We start from the raw sequence: 20,000 nt of genomic DNA, 5'->3' as shown, positions 1-20,000 counted from the left end.
GATTTTTAAAAAAGACATTCAGAACATGTTTTTTTTTTTTTTTTAAGTATAGTTTTTGGCCTTTTTATGCCTTTAATGACAGGACAGTGAAGAATGACAGGAAGCGAGTGGGAGAGAGAGTCGGGGTGGGATCCGGAAGGGACCACGGGGTGGGAATCGAACCTGGGTCGCCAGCGTACTGTGCAGGTACCCCAGCCAGTCGTGCCACGGCCGGGGCCATTCAGAACATGTTTGATGGTGGCACAGGTTATTGTCCAATGTTTATAACAATACCAGTGGTATTAAAAGATTCCTAGAGTTTTGATGAGTGTACATAATGTGAATTTGGATAATAAAGCGTGATTTTTGAATGTTAAAAGTTGCAATTGGTAAATAAACTCTTTTGAGAGGTAGATATTTCATGATATTTCATGGTGAAATTTCAGAGGTGGATAAACTGTGTTTACTCACGTTTAGCTTCCACTACATGTCTGTGAATCCCGAAGCCTTAAGAGACATGATGTGCTACTGTTTTGAGTTTGGGCTGAGCTGTGAGGTCAACATTAAGGAGGTTACATGTGTGTGTGTGTGTGTGTGTGTGTGTGTGTGTGTGTGTGTGTGTGTGTGTGTGTTTTTATGCTCACATGGACATTTGCTATGCTTTAAAACTGTTGAAATATCAACCATGGTACAATGTTTTTAAAAACTCTACTTCTGTAAAATAATTGTCCTCATTTTTGGTAGTTTAGGCCATGTGCACAAGATGTGTGTACGAGGCCTGCAGATCTGTGGACTCCATAAGAACAAGGCTAAAAAGAATTTAAATGTGTGTATGTACTGTATGTATGTATATGCATGTCCAATTAAAAAAAAGGCATGGCCCTTGATAATTTGTCTAGTCTAGTCTAGTGAAAACCCTGAAGTAATGTTTCTCAATAGCATTAAATAGAGTGGCGTGGGGTTTGTGTCATCGAAAGGTATCACCCCTTTTTAGGAGAACACAAATTAGAAGCATATCATTGAATACAGTGCAAAAGAATGTACAGAAGATTCAAAAAGCTTACTAACATAATGGTTTTATAGAAGCAATGAAATTAGAATCTACCGATAACACAAGCCCTGCGGCAGCCTATGTAGCAACTCGGTCAAAACAAACAGCTATCAAAGTCAGTTCTTGAATAGAGCTGTACACTCCTGACCTTCACTCGTCACCCTCTGAAGTTCGCCTACAAAAAGGAACCAAAGTTGCAATCTTTGCCCATATATGGAGATCCGGGTGTTAATTGAAGCTAACTACCTATGGCAAGTTACATTGCAAGTTAGCTCTGGGATAGCAAAAACTTAACATACTAAATATCACAGTATCCACTTGAAGGCAGAAGACAAAAGTGTGTTGAGCAAAATGTCTGCATTTCAGACTTCTTCGTCACCGTGAGAGTTTAACAGGTGCGATAATTCAAAATCCCCATGTTATTTTCCTATAGGAAAAATCGCAAGATACCGAATCTCAAAGATGGCAGCTTTTTTGTAGGCGAACTTCGGAGGTCTATTAACAGTGTAATAACCTTCACCTTCATCTAGTATGTGACCTCAACCATAGATAGAAACATAGAAACCTACAGTAGATACCGCTTTGGGCTCCAGAACGTACGCCGATAGCGCTGCCATCTTGGTGGGGGCAACAATCCAGCGGTAAATCATTGGAGGCCTAAAAGAAATCAGACAGGTGTCTCTGATTGCCGGCAAGTGTTGCCCATAGACAGCAAAGGTGATGATACACCGGGCAACTTTTTGGGGAATGTTGCTGAGCGACACTTTCCCACTGAGATTGGGCAACATAATTTCTTTCTGAATGATTTGGATACTTAGATTCAATTAGATTAGATTCAACTTTATTGTCATTTAGCAGAGTACAGGTACAGAGCCAATGAAATGCAGTTGACATCCAACCAGAAGTGAAAAAGAAGCATTAAATATCAAAGTGCAGGTTGAGTAGTTATGTAGACGATAGAGATTAATTATTTTCTAATCGTAGGAGTTGATAGTTTTTCCTTACTAAAATTTGTTCTCAGCAGCTTTGTGAATAGGTGTTAAGGTAAAACTCTTCAGTTTGGTGTGATTTAGGGAGTACTCTTAGCAGTAAGATAAAATCCTTTGTTAATACAGGCCACGTGGGCTTACAACTCTTAATGGTATGACAGCAGGATATAACTGAACATCACTGATGTACATTGGTTTTCAAGCTGTTCATCAGTGCAAACAGTCGCTATTTTGGTGCTATCCATGTTAACTCATCAATTCAGTCTATGACAAAAAAGTTAAATATCACTGTTATTATCATTATTATTATTAAAATGAAATATTGTTTTGAATTAACATCTGTAGTGAAAGTTGTTGTCTGACCCAATCATCTATCGTTTTTTCATAAATACATAAAAAAGAACAATGCATTTTTTCCCAGGCAAAACATACAAACAGACTGGCATGCAAAAAAAGAAAAGGAAATACAAAGACAAAAAAACAAAACAAAAAACAAATGCCCAAACCAATAGCCAAATAACCTAAATAAATGTGTGAGCACAGAACCAAACCATGAAAAAAGCTCAACCTGAGTACCATGAGATGAAGCTTTTGATATGTGTGACAATGACCACAACTGCACTCATTGCCATACCACTGACACATCACGAAGGTCTGCGCTAAACAAAACACATACTAGGGCTGCACAATGATCTCAATCGCAATTGCAATCGGAATATGAACTCACACAATTACCCTTTTGCAAATCACACACAGTCCATACAAACCGACGGGACAGAAAAGCTCCCTCACAAGAACGGTAAAAAGAGTAATAACAGTGAACACTGAACTACATTGCGCCACATGTTCATGGCTCTGAAAGGTGTAACTATTAAGCCAATGATAATTAGATACAGTCTCTCAAATGATAAGTGTGTACCAAGATTAGGACAGCAGGCACACACTTACACACAGAGAGAGAGAGAGAGAGAGAGAGAGAGGGAGAGAGAGAGAGAGAGAGAGAGGGAGAGCGAGGGAGAGACAAACAAATTAACGAATAAGAATATAGACACAAAAACACAATCAAACACACACAAACACAAACTCTCTCTCTCTCTCACCCTCACACACACCCCCACCTATCCACCCACCCACCCACACACACACACACACACACACACACACACACACACACACACACACAGTCACACGCACACGCACACACACACACACACGCACACACACACACACTCAAACTAACCAAATACATAACTGACATGACAAATGAACAAACAATCAACAACCTTTCCCTGGCCCTGACCTTGCACATGCTTGCAGCTGCTACAAGGTTATGCGAGGGCCATGCCGGTGTGGTTTCAGGGTCTCCACGCCCAGGGGTGACCTGGGTGCCTGCTCAAGAGTGTGGCTACGCACTACGCAGAGTTAGAGCAGAATGTGACCGCTCCCGCATGTGACCTCTCCCTGTCCTCCTGCACCCCGTGTGCCACCTCTCTGCACCAGCCTTGAACTTAACGAGCCTTGTCATCACCCGCACACAAGGTGGAGACGACCTGTGAGCCTGAGAATCCCGTTCTTTAAAGGAGGGGGGGGGTTCTTACTAAACTAAATGGCATGTTAACATTGCCATGCTGACTAAGGTAGAAATAGGCATTGATAAGCTGATTATATTGAATTATTTGGCTATATTCAACAGTTCACTTATCTTTACATACATTGTTTTTTTATTTTTTTATATTTTTATTTTTATTTTTCATGGTATGTTTCAATAAAGGGCTATCGTCATTTTAGAGTAGTATTGAAGTGAAGGAGAGATAAACAAACTTATTTTGACAATGTCAGAACAGTTTTTACATGCCATGTGGTTAATGAAATTCATGAGCCAGCAGCCTGTTTATCTTTGATCAGTGCCAATCATCACGTTGTCTGTTGTATAGTTATTTGCAAAGCAAATAAAAGACGTCTACAGAAAAAACATGCATCTGTTGGTATACAGTCTTTTTTCCCATCTGTAGTGCCCTATACAAGAAAAAAAAGACCTATCTAGTCAAGACCTCAACGGACACCTGTGACTCATTTCAGAACTAGAAGTTGGCCAGTTAGCAATCTAGCGACTGGTATGTGGTCAGCAATGAGAAATGAAAGTAGCACGCCTGCTAAAATACAACGGAGTAGACATTCCTTTAAATGTAGTAATATACTGTATCAGTGTATCAAGGCACTTTACATAGCACAGCTTGAACTTGACCCTCAATAGCGACGACACTAAAGTAACAGGTTTAGTAGGAAATTTGCTTGAGCTTTCAAAACGTCTATTTGTGCATATTTGAATACACATTGAGAGGAAAAGTAAGCACAACGTCAACATCAATCGTCAATGGAAGAATGGCGGGTCCTGTGGTGCAACTGGCACCAGTGCCCCTACCACATTTGGGCCCATGAGCCCACAGGGCCCCGTGTTCAAGTCCCGCCTTGGTCATTTCCCGATCCCACCCCATCTCTCTCTCCTATTCCTGTCAATCTCAAACTGTCCTGTTACAATAAAGGCCAAAATGCAACCCCCCCAAAATTAAAAAAAAAAAAAAGATCAGTGATGAAATTTGCAGGTCCCAAATGACTGCAGAAGAAAGAATGGAGGACAGTCACAATGTCTGTGATGACCCAATGACCAATAGGGTTAGAGGAGAGCGAGTACTGTCGGTATGAAAAGAAATGAAAACAATCAATTTTAGCTGGAGTTGCTACAGCCAGCAGCTAACGCAGCCAGGCAGCTACAGCGCTACACTGTGGGGGCATGTCCGTGAGCTCCCATGCACACACGCCCCATAATCACATCCCAATGGAGCAGGCTACGTCAGGCTATAGCTAAATACCACTCCTTTCCTGATCTGAAATATCGATTTGTAGGCAAAAACCTATAGGATCCTGATAAAATGATGCTCATTTAAAATAAAAGTGGTCAGACAGATTTAGAGGGTTTTGCACTCTAAGAACTCTAGCCTGGAAAATCCAGACCCTGATAATCTAGGAAGATTAAGGGTCTGGCAAAGAGCAATGTAATGGCCAAACTCGAGGGGCGGCAAGCATACATTTAAAAATCTCACTGCACGCAATTGGATAACACTAGACCATGTTTACGCTGAATGATTTCAGACTTTGATGCAATCGGATAACACTACGACCAATGTGTACTGTCCTCCAACGTTGCAGTGCTGTCTTCATCAGTTTAGCTGGTTCCCCGGAATGTTAGGGTAAAAGTAACGTGCATCATTGCTCTTTGCCAGAGTGTCTCGCATTGTGCTCTCGCGAGAACTCTGGATTTCTCTTCATATATACTCTAAACAATATGGGTGCTTAAATGATTTTAAATTACTAATGGCTCCATAAAGAACCATGACTTTGTGTTGAACCTTTACACCAAGTGAGAGGTTCTTCAGATTGGAAATGGTTCTTCAGAAAAACTATTTTTTATACCTGTTTACCTTTTTTTCTCTATTAAAGGTGCAGTCAGCGATTGCACATGATGTTACATTTGTTTATGTTTATATTTAAATTTCTTAGCAGAAGCTTTTGTCCAAAATAGTGTATACTGTATTATATTTAAATTAAGGACCAAACAAAACACATCAGAGAGGTAGATCACCCTTCCATTCAGTAATCCCAAAGAAACTCCACACAGTGTTTCATTTTTGTTTGGGGGACAGGCTGCCCAACATTTTGTTTGTTTACAGTTTTTGGAGCCTGTGCTGCCTACAGACAGAGGTGGGCACAAATACATCAAAAACTATTTTGTTACAAACTACAAATACTGGCTCATAAAATATAACAAAATAAAATACAAAATACTGATGTGAAAGATGTATTTCATTAAAATACAAGTAATTAGTCATTTGAAAATACAAAAATACACTCACAATAATCATGGTATACCAACTTTTAAAAGAAACTACAAGGCATATTTTTGAAAACATATCCCCAAGAGACATACTATTTTCTAATTGGCTGGCAGAGGTCGAGTAATTCTGTATATTGGGGGTCCTATGAAGTAGATCTGGTAAAATAAATGAATCAGCGTCCCATATCAATAAACGACTGATGATTGAACTGACAACAAGCAGGCTTTGCAAAAGTGGAATCAACTGTAACAAAGCAAACTACTGGTGGAAAAACACACACCAACCAGTTTACTTTAAGACCAAATTGGCACTCTGGAAAAAAACCTTGATCCAAGGAAACACACTGAGACGAAAGTAGCCGTTGAACTGTCAATACTACAAAGTGACACAGCCTGAATAACACCAATGCAGCACTGAGCAGTAGAGTGAATGTATATTCTGCAGAATATTTAACCCGATTTAAGATCTGCGCAAAATCTGATGCTGGACCAGCTGATGTCTTGGCAAATAAATCAGGGATATTACTTTGCTTAATTTTCTTGTTAACCAAATTATACCCATGAAGCTATGGTTACAACCCCAACAACTGTCCGCAACAACCATATTCTTCAGGTGGGAAACAGCTATCAGCAAAACAAACATAAAAACCTGAGATATAAGCAAAATAAAGAGCTGACTGACAGACTGCTGGTTAGTTTCGTCTAATAAATAGCTGACAAAGTGAGGTTAGTAAAAGCTGAGTTATGAAGAATAAATAGCTGATGGACAGACAGAATGTTTCTCTGACCGCAAACACTTGTTAACTGAACTGCATTTCCCTTTTTGTGCTAGAAATGCATGTCTATTGCCTACATACACTGTACATGACTCGCAACATAGGACAAACAGAATAATCCTGTAAGTTGTCCCAATATACAGAATTATTAACAGGTGCAAAAAATACATACACATACAGCAAACATCTCCTCACTATTCACTAGCTGCCTGTTCCCTGAACACATTGTGAAAAAACACGGTCTCTTTAACAGCCCAGGCTCCACAAACGGCAACAAAAACAAACTAGTGCAGCCTGCACCATAAAACATAACAAACAGTGTTCCAGCCAATAATAGGCAGGGTTGCACGTTTAGGAGAGTTTCAATTAGAGCTGAATATTGGGAATTGTACAATGGATATCACCGGGCACCCTCCCTATTCTTATTGAGTAACCCCCTACGCAACAAGAAACAGCAAAGAAAAAAAACTTTAACTGACAAAACCAGGTTCACCAAGATTCTGGCCTTTGGCTCCCGGAAAATGATAAGCATAGCTTATTGGCATGGCTATAGGTAGTGTATTTAACTGAATTATGAAATTGTTGCTTAGCCTATTTGAGAAAAAAATGACAGATTTTTCACAAGTATTTAAGTATTTGAAATACTCGAAATACAACCCCTCAACATATTTTGTTACAAAGTACATTTGATTTCTTCCAATCCTGCAAAATACAAATGACAAAATACTCTAAAGTAATTAAATATGTATTTAAAATACATATAATTAAAATAATGCCCATGTCTGCCTACAGATACCATTTTTTTACAGTGACAGGATGGGCAGCTACAGCGGATCATGAGATGTTTGCTGAATGTGATTTTTATGGGCTTGAAATCGCATACAATCGCTGACCGCACCTTTACTACAAGGACGATAAAACAAGTAACAAATTATATTTGCAAGGGTGTATTATTATGCCATCAGATCCTTCCATGTAAAAGTACTAACAAGTGAACACATGCAGGTTTAAACACAGCTGGTATATCATCAGGTCTAAATGCAGGTATGTTATCAGCTATAAATGCAGCAGGCATGTGCTCAGGTATAAATGCAGTAGGTATCTTCTCAGGTATAAATACAGTAGGTATGTGCTCAGGTATAAATGCAGTAGGCATGTGCTCATTTATAAATGCAGTAGGTATCTTCTCAGGTATAAATGCAGTAGGTATCTTCTCAGGCATAAATGCAGTAGGTATAAATGCAGCAGGTAAATGCAGTAGGTATGTGCTTAGGTATAAATGCAGTAGGTACTATGTGATCAGGTATAAATGCAGTAGGTACTATGTGATCAGGTATAAATGCAGCAGATATGATCAGGTATAAATGCAGCAGATATGTGATCAGGTATAAATGCAGCAGGTATGTGATTAGGTATAAATGCAGCAGGTATGAGATCAGATATGTGATCAAACTCCATGGGAACTGAACCCATGACCTTGGAGATGCACAGAAAACCGCATTATTTGTTGTTTGCGCTCCTAGAATGTGCCGGAAAATAACAGAAAGCGGTGTGGCTTTGGTGAGAGACACGCCGAGAGTTACAAAGGTCAGGTAAACACTCAGAGGGAGAGAGAGAGAGAGAGAGAGAGAGAGAGAGAGAGAGAGAGAGAGAGAGAGAGAGAGAGAGAGAGAGAGAGAGAGAGAGAGAGAGAGAGAAGCTTCAAAGGCTCCCTGAGGTCTGTCTTATTCTGCACATAACTGCAGAGGTTAGTTTGTACCTGCCTTTGTCCCCCTCTCAAAGCTGCAGTACAGTAAGTGAACGTATTTTATAATCAAGTGTATTTCTGTAATCAATTGACATATATCCATGCATTAATTCACTACAAATAATTGCGACCTTGGGAAAAATGGAAACTGTTTTCAAAGTGAGGTATGTTTGTCAACTTTTAGTTCAGGTGTAGGAAAAACATTTCAGGTCTTTTGAATCAGACCTCAAGGAGGACTGATGGATGAATACGCATAACGATTCTCTGTTAAAATAATAGGCCATACGAATAATACAGGCTTAGGCTACTGCAAAATACGGCATTGATGTTAAAATTATTATTGTGTTGAATGTCACAAACAAAATTAAAGATCAGGTTTAAAATGTTGTTTGCTACTATATCAACATAGTAAAACATTTGTTAGTAAAAGATAAGGATAGGCCTACGCAGATACATCTGAGTCAAACCGGAAAAGAACTGCATTGTTTCATGAAGCTTGGTTTTTTAAATATTCAATCGGACTTATAAATACTTTTTTGTCAGGTCATTACATGTTGATAGCATGATTGAGTAAACAAATGAACAAACAGAGCATATAACCTACATGTTCTAAGCTGAAGGGCCCACTCTACTGTAGGTAAGGGCATGGGTGGGCTACCCAAACATTGTCTTGCCAACCCAAATATATATAGGCATTTATATATATATATATATATATATATATATACAGTGTTGGGGAGTAACGGAATACATGTACCGGCGTTACGTATTCAGAATACAAATTATGAGTAACTGTATTCCGATACAGTTACAAGTGAAATAGTTGGTATTTAGAATACAGTTACATTGTTGAAATCAATGGATTACATGACGATACTTCTCTGTTTCATAAGTTTATTCACTCTCTAAATAATTTAAGGCAACTCCATTTCCCAGAAGCTCCTGAAAGCAATCTATGATTTCCATGTTTAAATCCAAGCCCCGCCGTCTTGCACTAGCCTCAAAACGCAGCCAGCGCGCATTATGGACGCGTCATCGGAGATCCTGAAATGACTGTTTGCACAGCAAATTAGGAGTAAAGTAAGTGGAGGTAACTCCTGTTCCTCACTGATCGCGGTTCCTGATGTCTGTTCAAAGGATATTTTCCCAAGTATTAATAGCTCAGGCTACTTCGGCCAATCGGTTACACAGTTTGCTAATCAATAAACAGAGCCTACTTCACGTGTTGATTTAGACCTACAATTAAACCAATCTCTAAAATAATTACTGCATTTTAAGTTTTTTATTCTAACTTAAAATAGCTTTATGGATTATTATTTTTTTCTGATTAGATCTACATTTACGTTTTAAAATGAATTATATGGTGCAGCCTCTGAAGAATTATTCTTGCGAGTAGGCTAGCATATTTTAACGTGCGGTTTTTGATTGTCATTACGCAATCACGTTAATTTTGAGAGCAATGATATACAGTAGCCTAGATAGTGTTTACATTTACAGGTCATTTGCGTTCCACCTGTCATATGCGCCCCTCACTTGTACTGGGTTGATGCCACCGAAAAATCTCACAGGCACTAATATATTTTCTGGCTACGCCCTTAAAGTAGCCTATTTATTTAGTTTGTTTTAATTAGCCTAGTCGCCTGCTGTACAGTAGTTTCAGTGGTCACCTTGCTATTTTAAAGTTGTATCAAGTAGCTTAGTTGACTTTACATTCTCCTATGTGGGCCTAACACTTCAGCCATTTGGAACAGAAGAACACACCAGAATAGGCCTGTTTAGTAGGCCTAAGCAGGATTTGATGTCCGCATTCCTACACTTAAAATGCAATTCAATGCGGAAGTAATCTAAGTATTCAGAATACGTTACTCAGATTGAGTAACGTAACTGAATACGTTACAGATTACATTTTTGGGCATGTATTCTGTATTCAGTAACGGAATACGTTTTGAAAGTAACCCTCCCAACACTGTATATATATATATATATAGTTGGGCATCTGTGGAGCGTGCAACCTCAAACCCAGTGAAAACGGAAATTGTGTGTAAGCAGTTGTAAATAACGGCATAATAAGTTTTATTTGGAAAATAGTTTGCATAGTTTTCTGTGTAGCCTTGGTTGAATGCAATGAAAAATAACAAAATCCAAAAAAGTCCATATAATTAACTCATGTCCAAATATTTAACTTAGTGATGTGCACCAACTGCCAACTGCTACTCCAAGCTTTAAAAGCACACGCTGCACTTTGAAACCTTCTGTAAATTCATCCTCACTGTTGTCGAGCTCTGAAACATATAGTCCCATCTCAACCTGCTTGTGTCAATTTTAATCCAATTTCACCGCTTTGCTATGTTGCCTACCCAATATTTCTATCAACCCACCTTAATATAATAGGCTAGAACCACAGCCTACAGCACAGCAGATTGCTTTGACCATCACCCAAATTCAATGAATGTAAAATAGCTGCAGTCAGTTCTAATAAATTAGATATTCAAAAAAATATAATAAATATATACATTTCACCTCAAAAGTGTCAGCTTGTTGAGGTCTGTCAGGACTTTTAAACAAACCATTACATACTATGTGTGGCTTTAGGAGTTGATTCAATAATGACAAAAAAAAAAACTCATCTATGCGAGACCTAACTTTGTGTTTGAGTCGCGCATATGCAGTTTAAGAAACACGAATATAAAACATACCGGTATTTTACTAAATCTGCTCGCGGACCTCTCGGATACCACACTTTGAGGAACACTGCTGCAGAATGATGCTGCCCTCTCGCGTCTGGTCTGGCATGTTGTCCACCTTGTGTTGTGTAGGTTTGTGCTTGGGCCATCTCGAAACACGCTGACGGGTGGTTTAAAAAAGAAAGAAACCACATGAGCAATAATCCCATACGGTGTAAAAATGTATTCGTGATAGGCCTTACTCACTTACAAAAGCCGAAGGGCAAATATCAGGAATGCATTTTTGTTATTCCATTAGGTGGACTTGTTGGCAATAGCTTACAAATCAAGGCAAATTAGTACCCTAATTATATGTATCTTTTGACATGGGGATCAGAGGAAATTGTCTTTGGTTTTCAATGTAATTCCAAAATAGCAAAGTTGCAGGCAATGGTGTTAGTAAAGTTAAAAACTGCATGTCTTTCTTATAGTCTAACCTAAACCGGCGACATCAACACCTAATAGATTTCAGTACCCTAGTTATCTAATCGGATTACGATTGAAAGGTATGTGTTGTGTTGGCATTTTCTGTCAAAGATGATGTCGTGTTTTGGGGCGAGCACTTATCGGCCACTTTGGCTCAATACTACTAGTCTGACTGAGCGCAACAATCCAGTCGCTTCCGCATGTAGTCTGGGTGTAAAACGCACACTTACCTTATCGGCTCCATCGAACCTCTCATTTTACTGCGACCATGGTCTTCAACATTATAGTCCACTCTACCTGCCAATTCGGTATTTACTGACTTTAATGAAGTGAGAAGGTACGGTAGTCCTTCCTTATCTGACACGCGACAGTGACTGATTTCTTGACTTTCGAGTCAACCCACGAGTTTTCGCGTGCCAACGGCCTCACTGGGTGGCACGCAATGAAATCTCGATATGATTTTCTTTCCGTCTTTGAACCAAGCCAAATGTGTTCAATCTGGAATAAATTTCGTGACAAACGAAGTCAAACCTGTGATGGGTTATTTTTATGTTGTAACTGAAAGTTTGACTCATAGGCAACATTTATTTGTATCAGTCGTTTTTTTCCTAATGAAGCTTTATTGAAATATAAATACAACAGACATTACACACAGATAGGCATAGATAGTATTTACATTTACATAGCAATGACAAGTTGTGTAAAAAGAGTGAGAAATGATGAGTTAGGCCTAGCTGAAAATACATAGCCTACAGACAACGATCGTTCATCAAAATGATGAAGCCAAGCCTACGAAGACACATTAAGACATCAAAACAAACAATTCATGTCACAGTCTTAGAAACACTAAAACAGAGTATGGGTAAAAGTGTCTGCTAAATTAATACATGTAGTAACCTAATACCTGTAAGAAATAGGCCTAGGCATATAGGACATGGGCGACAGACACAATAGCACAACTAGATGTACCGCAGAGCGGTACAAAATATGACCGCCGCCCAGTCCAGCACATTTTTTCCACAAAAAGAAATCACGCTGAAAGGCCTATATGGTTCTAACTGTCTCTCTAAATTGCATTATCCACACTCAATTCTCACTGGTATCTGCTAGACAACAAGTACCAAAACATGATTAGTTCATAGATTTCACATGTAAAATTCATTTTATACAACCCCACCTCCATCTTGCCTGTTCATAATTCTGAGAAATTCTTGATTGTTTGTGTTATGTTTATGTTATGTGTGTGGGTGTGTGTGAGTGTGTATGTGTGTATGTGTGTGTGTGTGTGTGTGTGCGTGCTTGTGTGTGTGCCTGCGTATGTGCCTGTGCATGGAAGCGTACATATGTCTACTGTGTGAGTATGTGTCATACGTATGATTACTGTGAATGTGTGTGTGTGTGTGTGTATCTGTTTGTGCACATGTGTGCACATGAAATGGGTTAACATGACCCCTTGAGATCAACATACAAAAAAAAAATGGTCCTCCTAAACCTTACGGTTCTCGAGATATTCACAGAAAACTGTGTCTGCCCTACCCTCCTTTCGGGGGGTGCAGTCCAGCGGGGGGGCTACAGATCAAAACGAAAAACGATGGTTCCATGCTATCCATATGGGGTTACATGCCCACCAAGTTTCGTCTACCCCGGTCTTTCAGTGTCCCGGGAATCATTGACGGAAATTTGGACATGCGGAAAAAAAAAAGAAAATTCTGACCTTCGCTGCGCGGCGGTCATAATAACACCTTCACTGTCCACAAGCAATGAACTAGGACCTTATCAGTAGGCAAGTAGGCTATATGGTGCAGCCTATATGTGTTATTGTATATTGTCTATATGTTGTCTGTAGTCTACTGCTAGAGTGACGCCATCAGCCAGAACCAAATGACTTCACTCTAAAAAGTGATGTGTTAGAATTACACATTGCTTGTTACCTCAGGGACAACATAATTTTATGTGAATTTCAAAACAGCAGTGTGTAGCCTACTAACTCACTCTGGTTTCTGCTGTAGTGGCAAAGTGGAGCGAACAGCTGACTTAGAGGCGTGCAGCCCCTGTTCTTATCAGACCTGGGGGTTTTTTGGAAGTAGATTACATGGTGGTTTAGTGACTAACCTCAGATGAAGCAATAATCTTCTGCGGGAGATTCTGATTCCGATTCTACTACAACCCAGGTCTGTTTCTGCAGATATACACAGGAGATTTTTTAAACTTCTTGAGTCAACAACCGGGCCACACACACACACACGCACTCACGCACGCACACACACACACACACACACACACACACACACACACACGGAAGATATAACAACAACACAGTTAGCTGATGACAGTCACAAACAAGCTGCCTGTTTTACCCAGAATCCACAGAGGCTGTCCTCCATGGTACAACATGCGCTGCCAGGACTCTGAATGCCCCATAGCGCCAAAGAACAAAAGAGTATACTGTATAGGGCAGAGGTCGTACTTCCATTAAATCCATCTGCTATTATGTGCATTTTGCACTGTACTGGGATGGTAACAAATGACAAATGAGACAAGCCAGAGCTAAAATAAAGATAAATTAGGTCTTGATGTTAGTTACATATTCATGTATAACAAACGCTATACAAGATTTCAGTTTGAGACTAAATAGATACACACACACACACACACACACACACACACACACAGAGATGTCCCTTCACCCAGCTATAGGCCTAGTGTGGACCAGCACTCCTCTGGCTGTATGTTCTTTGTCAGTGCTCTGACTGTACAACTGCTAGTCAAATACAAGTAATCAAAGCAGGCTGCATGACAATAAAATGAGTGTTGATAAGGTGAAACAAGCTGTTTTCTTGTCCAGTGGATTTCAGCTGTCTTACTGAGCAGAGTGTACAGTGAGGCACATTGTGAGCGTAAAATGTGACCCAATGATAAAGAGCAGCAGTTACAAAGATGTATTCTGTACTGACCATTTCCATTTGCTTTTTACATTAGACTTCCAACACACACACACACACACACACACACACACACACACACACACACACACACACACACACACACAGAGACTCTCTCTCTCTCTCTCTCTCTCTCACAGATCTGTAGGGGATCTTCCACTGATCAATTCAATTCTTAGCCTGGCTAACGCCAAAGCTCATCTCATTGAGATGGGGTCTGGGAAGTACACATTAATTTTCTCGTATTTGAAATGTGGTTTACGAATGCCCAGAGCCGTTTATTGGGCGCTACGAATGTCTATCAAATGCGTCTGTACGTAGCTCATAACCACTTCGGTGTGTCGTCATCGTCTTGCTGTCCCCCCTCCGTTCTGTGGTTGGTTCCTTTGTTGAGGTGAAAACAAAGTCCATGGAATCCAGACTGCCTAGCAGTGTGAATAAAATCGTGCACGTAAGGCAGCATGGGAAAACCCAGGCTATTCAATTCTTGCAACACCTTGCAGACATAACTTTCAGACTGCTATCATGTACTGACACCACAGTCCTCTAGGGGGCGCTACAGAGCTTAGCATGCCAAAGCCAAAATGAAAAAGAGTAGTCATCTCACATGCAACCACACCCATACCCAAGTTGTCCAGTTATAGTTACCAAGCCATAGAAATTCACACTATTCCCCTGTTTTTACTTACATATTTAATGAATATTGTTTTATAGTGTATAGTAGGCCTATTTACATATTGCCTGTTTTTTTTATAGTAGGCCTATCTTTACAAATACTCCTCCCCCATCCCATCTTCATGCAAATTAAATACTATTTGTCTTTTCTCTGCTATAAACACTTGCTGTTGTTGTTGTTGTTGTTGTTTTAGTTCAGTGTATTATAGTATTTGTTATAATATTGTCTGTATATATATATATATATATATATATATATATATATATATATATATATATATGCACATTGTCTGCTCTCATTGTCTCTTACTTTTCTCTCTCATCTCTACCCTACAGACGATCGCAAAATGGCCGCAGATAATGTTACTGATTCCTATGACCTTCCCATCACCAGCGGTGAGAGTATGATTGTGTCAGAGTAGTCAACCATTTGTAATGTGTTTGTAGTGAATTTTTGCATTTTTGCGATCCCATTTTAAGTTAATTAAAGTAACAGACATGTAGTACAGCAATATCATACAGATATGTAGATGGTTGCATTATAAAAGTAAAATATAGAAACATAAAACATGTAAAATTAACTTCCATCATACTTAAATTAGAAATAATGAATTTCATTGAAGTGTGAGTTTGACAATGGCAGACATTGCTCTCAGTCTGTATTCATTCACATGACATTTATTTATATGTGGATTTCAGACTACTATGATGACGACTACTTGTCATACTATGCCACCTCTGCTGGCGAAGAGGATCTGGTAACTCCATGCTTTGATGACGATGATGAGTCGCAGATCCTGTCGGGCTGTCAGACGGCGTTCTACATCCTGGTCTTTTTGGTGGGTGTGATGGGCAACTCTCTGGTCGTGGCCACCTTCGCCCGCTACTGGCGCGCTCGCCTGCGCAGCCTGACGGATGCTTTCCTCCTCCACCTGGCGCTGTCGGACCTGCAGCTGCTGCTCACGTTGCCCCTGCAGGCGGGGGAAGCGTTGCGTGGCGAGTGGCCCTTCAGCAGCGCCCTCTGCAGGGTGAACAGGGGACTGTGGTCAGTGAATACCTACAGCGGTCTGCTGCTGCTAGCCTGCATTAGCGCCGAGCGCTACAGCGTGGTGGTGCTCCGCTCGGGGGCAACGCATCGGAGGAAGACCGGTGGTGGATGCTGCCGTCGTCGGGTGATGGTCCAAGCCGTCATCGCATGCCTGACCGTGGCAATAACCGCCATCGCCCTGAGCGCCCCTGACTTCCTGTTCTCCGAGGTGGAGAACGGCATGTGCGGCCTGAACGTGTGGGTGGATGGCGCCAGCCCACAGGTCAAGCTGGCGCTGACCGGCTCCATGATCGCCGGCTTCTGCGTGCCCTTCGCCGTCATGGCCACCTGCTACACGGCCATCGGCTGCGTCCTGGCGCAAGGTCGGCGCGCGGCGCGCGGGCATTGCTGGCGGCGGCAGCGGACGCTCCGCCTGATGGTGGCGTTGGTGTTCCTCTTCCTGCTCTTCCAGCTGCCTTACACGCTGGTGCTGGGCCTGAAGCTGATGCACGCCTGGCGCTCCTGCAGCTTCCTGCTGTGGGAGAGCGCCACCTGCAGTCTGGCCTACACGCGCTGCTGCCTCAACCCCGTGCTCTACGCGCTGGTCGGCGTGCGCTTCCGCAACGACGTGCTGAGGCTGCTGCACGAGGCTGGCTGCCTCTGTCTCTCCGCCTCGCGGCTGTCCCTCGACCCCGACAGCGGCAGCTCGATCTCGCGGTCCTCGGCGCCCCCCACCACCACACTGCTGTCACCAAAGTCGCCCACACCTCTCCTGACGCCGCCAGACATCGTTGCAGAAACTGACATGGGCAAAGTGTTTGTGTATCCAAGCCTTTCTTCTACTCACACCTGACTGTGTTAAGTCCATATTATCTTCTCAGAACTGACCCATGCATAAGTGCCTCACTCACCATTCACCTCTCCCGAACACGGGCTACCCCTGTGAAAAAAATCATTAAAAAATTGTAAGTTCCTCTCAGAGCACACACAGCTCACACATTCCTTTCCAGACGCTTGTGTTTCATTCAGCTGCCCACTGTTCCACATGCAGGGCCTCTGACCACATGCTCACATCACTGGACTTAAAGCTGCAGTTGGCAAGTCTGACAGATTGAGGGGCCAAAATGTTGAATGTTTACAACTCTCATGCCCCTCCCCCACTACCACCGAGCACCCTCTCATGCCCCTCCCCCACTACCACCGAGCACCCTCTCATGCCCCTCCCCCACTACAACCGAGCACCCTCTCATTGAGTTTGTGCTCGTCAGTGCGCACCAGACCGCACCAGACTGTGATTGACAGTCAGATCTCACACACCCCTGCTCGGATTGGACCAGAAGAACGGGGAGCTGTGGATTTTTGCAAAACAAATAACAGGCTCTAGGTGGAGGTAGAAGTGCTGGTTTTTTTCTAAATCCGGCTGATTTATGTTGTTCTGTCGGAGCATAGTGTCGATTTCAGTGAATGTGATCAAAAAAATCTTGCCAACTGCTACTTTAAGAGAGAGACCCTGGCATTGCTTTCATTAGATATAATGCACATTACCATATTACATATTGTATTGCAGCCAGGTTATATACATTATCTTTTATTACATTACTGTAAGTTCTATCTTTTGCATTATCATACATACTTTACATATCCTCAGCTTCTTGCATTATATGAAAGCAGAACTGCGACCAGAACAGCAAATTCTCAAGCACATTTTCTATGTAACAGTCATCCCCATGTGACTGAATATTTTATAACTTTCAAAACGGATAGTGCAACTTTAATTATGATTGACTAAGTTGCGTTTGAAGCAACTGTAAAACACTCATCGTATCATTATTTGATACAATGTGCAAACATATAGATAAGTTTGTGATTGTACAGTATAACACATTTTTTTTTAACTTTATTTCAACAGCATATGAAAATAACCACACCAATAGTACACCGAACACAAATATTGGACAATACATACACACATGGAATCATTACATGAACACAAAATCATCATTTATCTAACTGTTTGGAGGAGACAAAGAAATATGTTATTTCTTTTTGCTGTTGTTGATGTGAAATGAAGCAGTCTGAGAAGTGCATATCACCAGTATTACTGTAACTATGACCAGCATTACATCATTATATCATTACAGCATTATATATTCTCTAAGTTATAGTCATCACCATTTGTCTGAACATCATAACTTAGATCAGAATTACAGCAAAGATTCTTAAACAGAACACTGACCCTTTGTTGGTAAAACTAAATGATTGATGTCTTTTGGGGGGTATGACAAGTATGTGGTTTACGGGGGGTGGGGGGGCTACATCGGGCACGTACATGTAACTGAAGCGTTCTGTTCTTGATGCTTTTGTCGTTTGCTGCAACAATTAGCTTCCACTATAATCAATGGAGCTACATCAGATGTGATTGCAGCAGGTATGTTCGGGGAAAAAAAACAGACCAGTCTTCTAAAATTGTTTTACGCGTCGCGAGCAGAACGCTTCAGTTACGTGCGGTCGGTATAGCCCCCGTTAGTGACAAACCAGAGGGAGTGATAAAGTTGCTAATAGAGGAGCCGTATGACTTCATTCAGACAACAAAACAAGGCTAAAGGGCTCTGCTTTTAGGAGGTTTAGCAGCTACTGTCAGTTAACGTACCCAGGTTTACCACTGAACCGCCTACTTGAGACACCAGCCTGTTTTGCCTGTACTCCCTACTTCTGTTCACAATGTGTTCAAAATTATTATTGTATTCTTAAATAAACTCCTGTCTATCTGACTTTGCCTCTTTGTCTTTTTCCGATTTACTTAAAGGTGCAGTCAGGGATTTAACGCAATTTCAATCCCATACAATTTTTTTGTTACACTCAGCAATCATCTCCTCACGACCACTAGCTGCCCATTCCGTGAGTACACTGTAAAAAACACAGTCTCTGTAGGCAGCCCAGGCACTGAAAACTGGAAACAAATAAAGTGGGGGCAGCCTGTCCCCCAAACAAAAACAAAACCCTTCATGGAATTTCTCTGGTAATACTGAAGGTAGGGGTGAGCTACCTCTCTGGTGTGTTTTGTTTAGTCCTTGATTAAAATATAATGGAGGTTTTTCTTAGCATAAAAGCATCTGCTAATAAATTGAAATATAAACATAAACACAAACAAATAAACACAAACAACTTCCTGCCAAACCCCTAACTGCGCCTTTAAGAGGAGATATAGTGGACAACAATATTGTCTATGTATGTCTTAACGATTGGAAAACATCACCACTACAACCACCACCACCATAAACAACAACAACAACAACAACACAACAGTATTCTGTAACAACTGTATGCTACTGTGGTGAAGCAGCATAGTCAACTCTGCCTGATGCTCTGAACCCTGCCATCAAGTTACTATAGAAACTGCATATTTCCTCCTTGTTATCGACATTTCTTCCCTGTTGTCTTATTTGCTGTGTTAGAACCTTTTGTGAATGATGTGCTGGGGTGGCAACCCTTTGTCTGCTGTCTAAGTACTTTTTTATCAGTGAAAAAACAGAAAATAAAAATAATAAAAATAAAATAATGGAGAGGTGCATAATGTTGGACTGCCATGGTCAGGGCCTCAGTATGTCATCAGTTCAATTTGCATCAGGTCAACCACTACACCAGTGCAATTATTATCATTATTTGTACAATAAACAGCTTTCCCTCTTCACAGAAAGCATCCTGTTGTATTTTTCAGTCTTTACAATTTAGTATGTAAACATAGTGGATCAATAGTGTGTGTCTTGATCTTG

The 20,000-nt window shown here is 40.9% G+C and overlaps 2 protein-coding genes across 4 annotated transcripts in view; one reads left to right on the top strand and one right to left on the bottom strand.

The window, feature by feature from the left end:
- LOC143137678 (receptor activity-modifying protein 3) overlaps positions 1-11,997 on the bottom strand; it is a 21,002-nt gene extending 9,005 nt beyond the window's left edge. The window contains exons 1-4 of one of the 3 annotated variants that reach the window (XM_076297974.1): positions 11,814-11,997; positions 11,131-11,278; positions 1,600-1,687; positions 1-528 (exon numbers count right to left, since the gene is read on the bottom strand). The exon at positions 1-528 is cut by the window's left edge and continues 301 nt beyond it. The gene's annotated coding sequence lies outside the window, so the exon portion shown is untranslated. Of the gene's footprint in view, positions 1,688-11,130; positions 11,279-11,813 lie in introns of all 3 variants that reach the window. The other 2 variants (XM_076297973.1, XM_076297975.1) reach the window with 2 other exon arrangements.
- Positions 8,400-18,998, top strand: ccr10 (chemokine (C-C motif) receptor 10). The gene is made up of 3 exons (XM_076297968.1): positions 8,400-8,479; positions 15,537-15,596; positions 15,900-18,998. The coding sequence occupies exons 2-3, from the start codon at positions 15,548-15,550 to the stop codon at positions 17,078-17,080; spliced, it is 1,230 nt and encodes a 409-aa protein (XP_076154083.1). The 5' UTR covers positions 8,400-8,479; positions 15,537-15,547; the 3' UTR covers positions 17,081-18,998.
- The last annotated feature ends 1,002 nt before the right edge of the window (positions 18,999-20,000 follow it).

Source organism: Alosa pseudoharengus, unplaced genomic scaffold, assembly GCF_046254945.1.
Source record: "Alosa pseudoharengus isolate Yale_2024_CS ecotype anadromous, Long Island Sound unplaced genomic scaffold, YU_APseudo_1.1 YU_APseudo_1.1_scf_21, whole genome shotgun sequence".
Lineage (NCBI taxonomy): Eukaryota > Metazoa > Chordata > Actinopteri > Clupeiformes > Clupeidae > Alosa > Alosa pseudoharengus.
The sequence above is the reverse complement of the archived record's forward strand: the minus strand, read 5'-3'. Positions and strand labels throughout refer to the sequence as shown.

Coding starts and splice junctions, on each gene's coding strand:
- ccr10 (XM_076297968.1), top strand. CDS start 15,548: ATGGCCGCAGATAATGTTACTGATTCCTATGACCTTCCCATCACCAGC. Junction 15,597..15,899: donor TGACCTTCCCATCACCAGCG/GTGAGAGTATGA, acceptor TGTGGATTTCAG/ACTACTATGATGACGACTAC.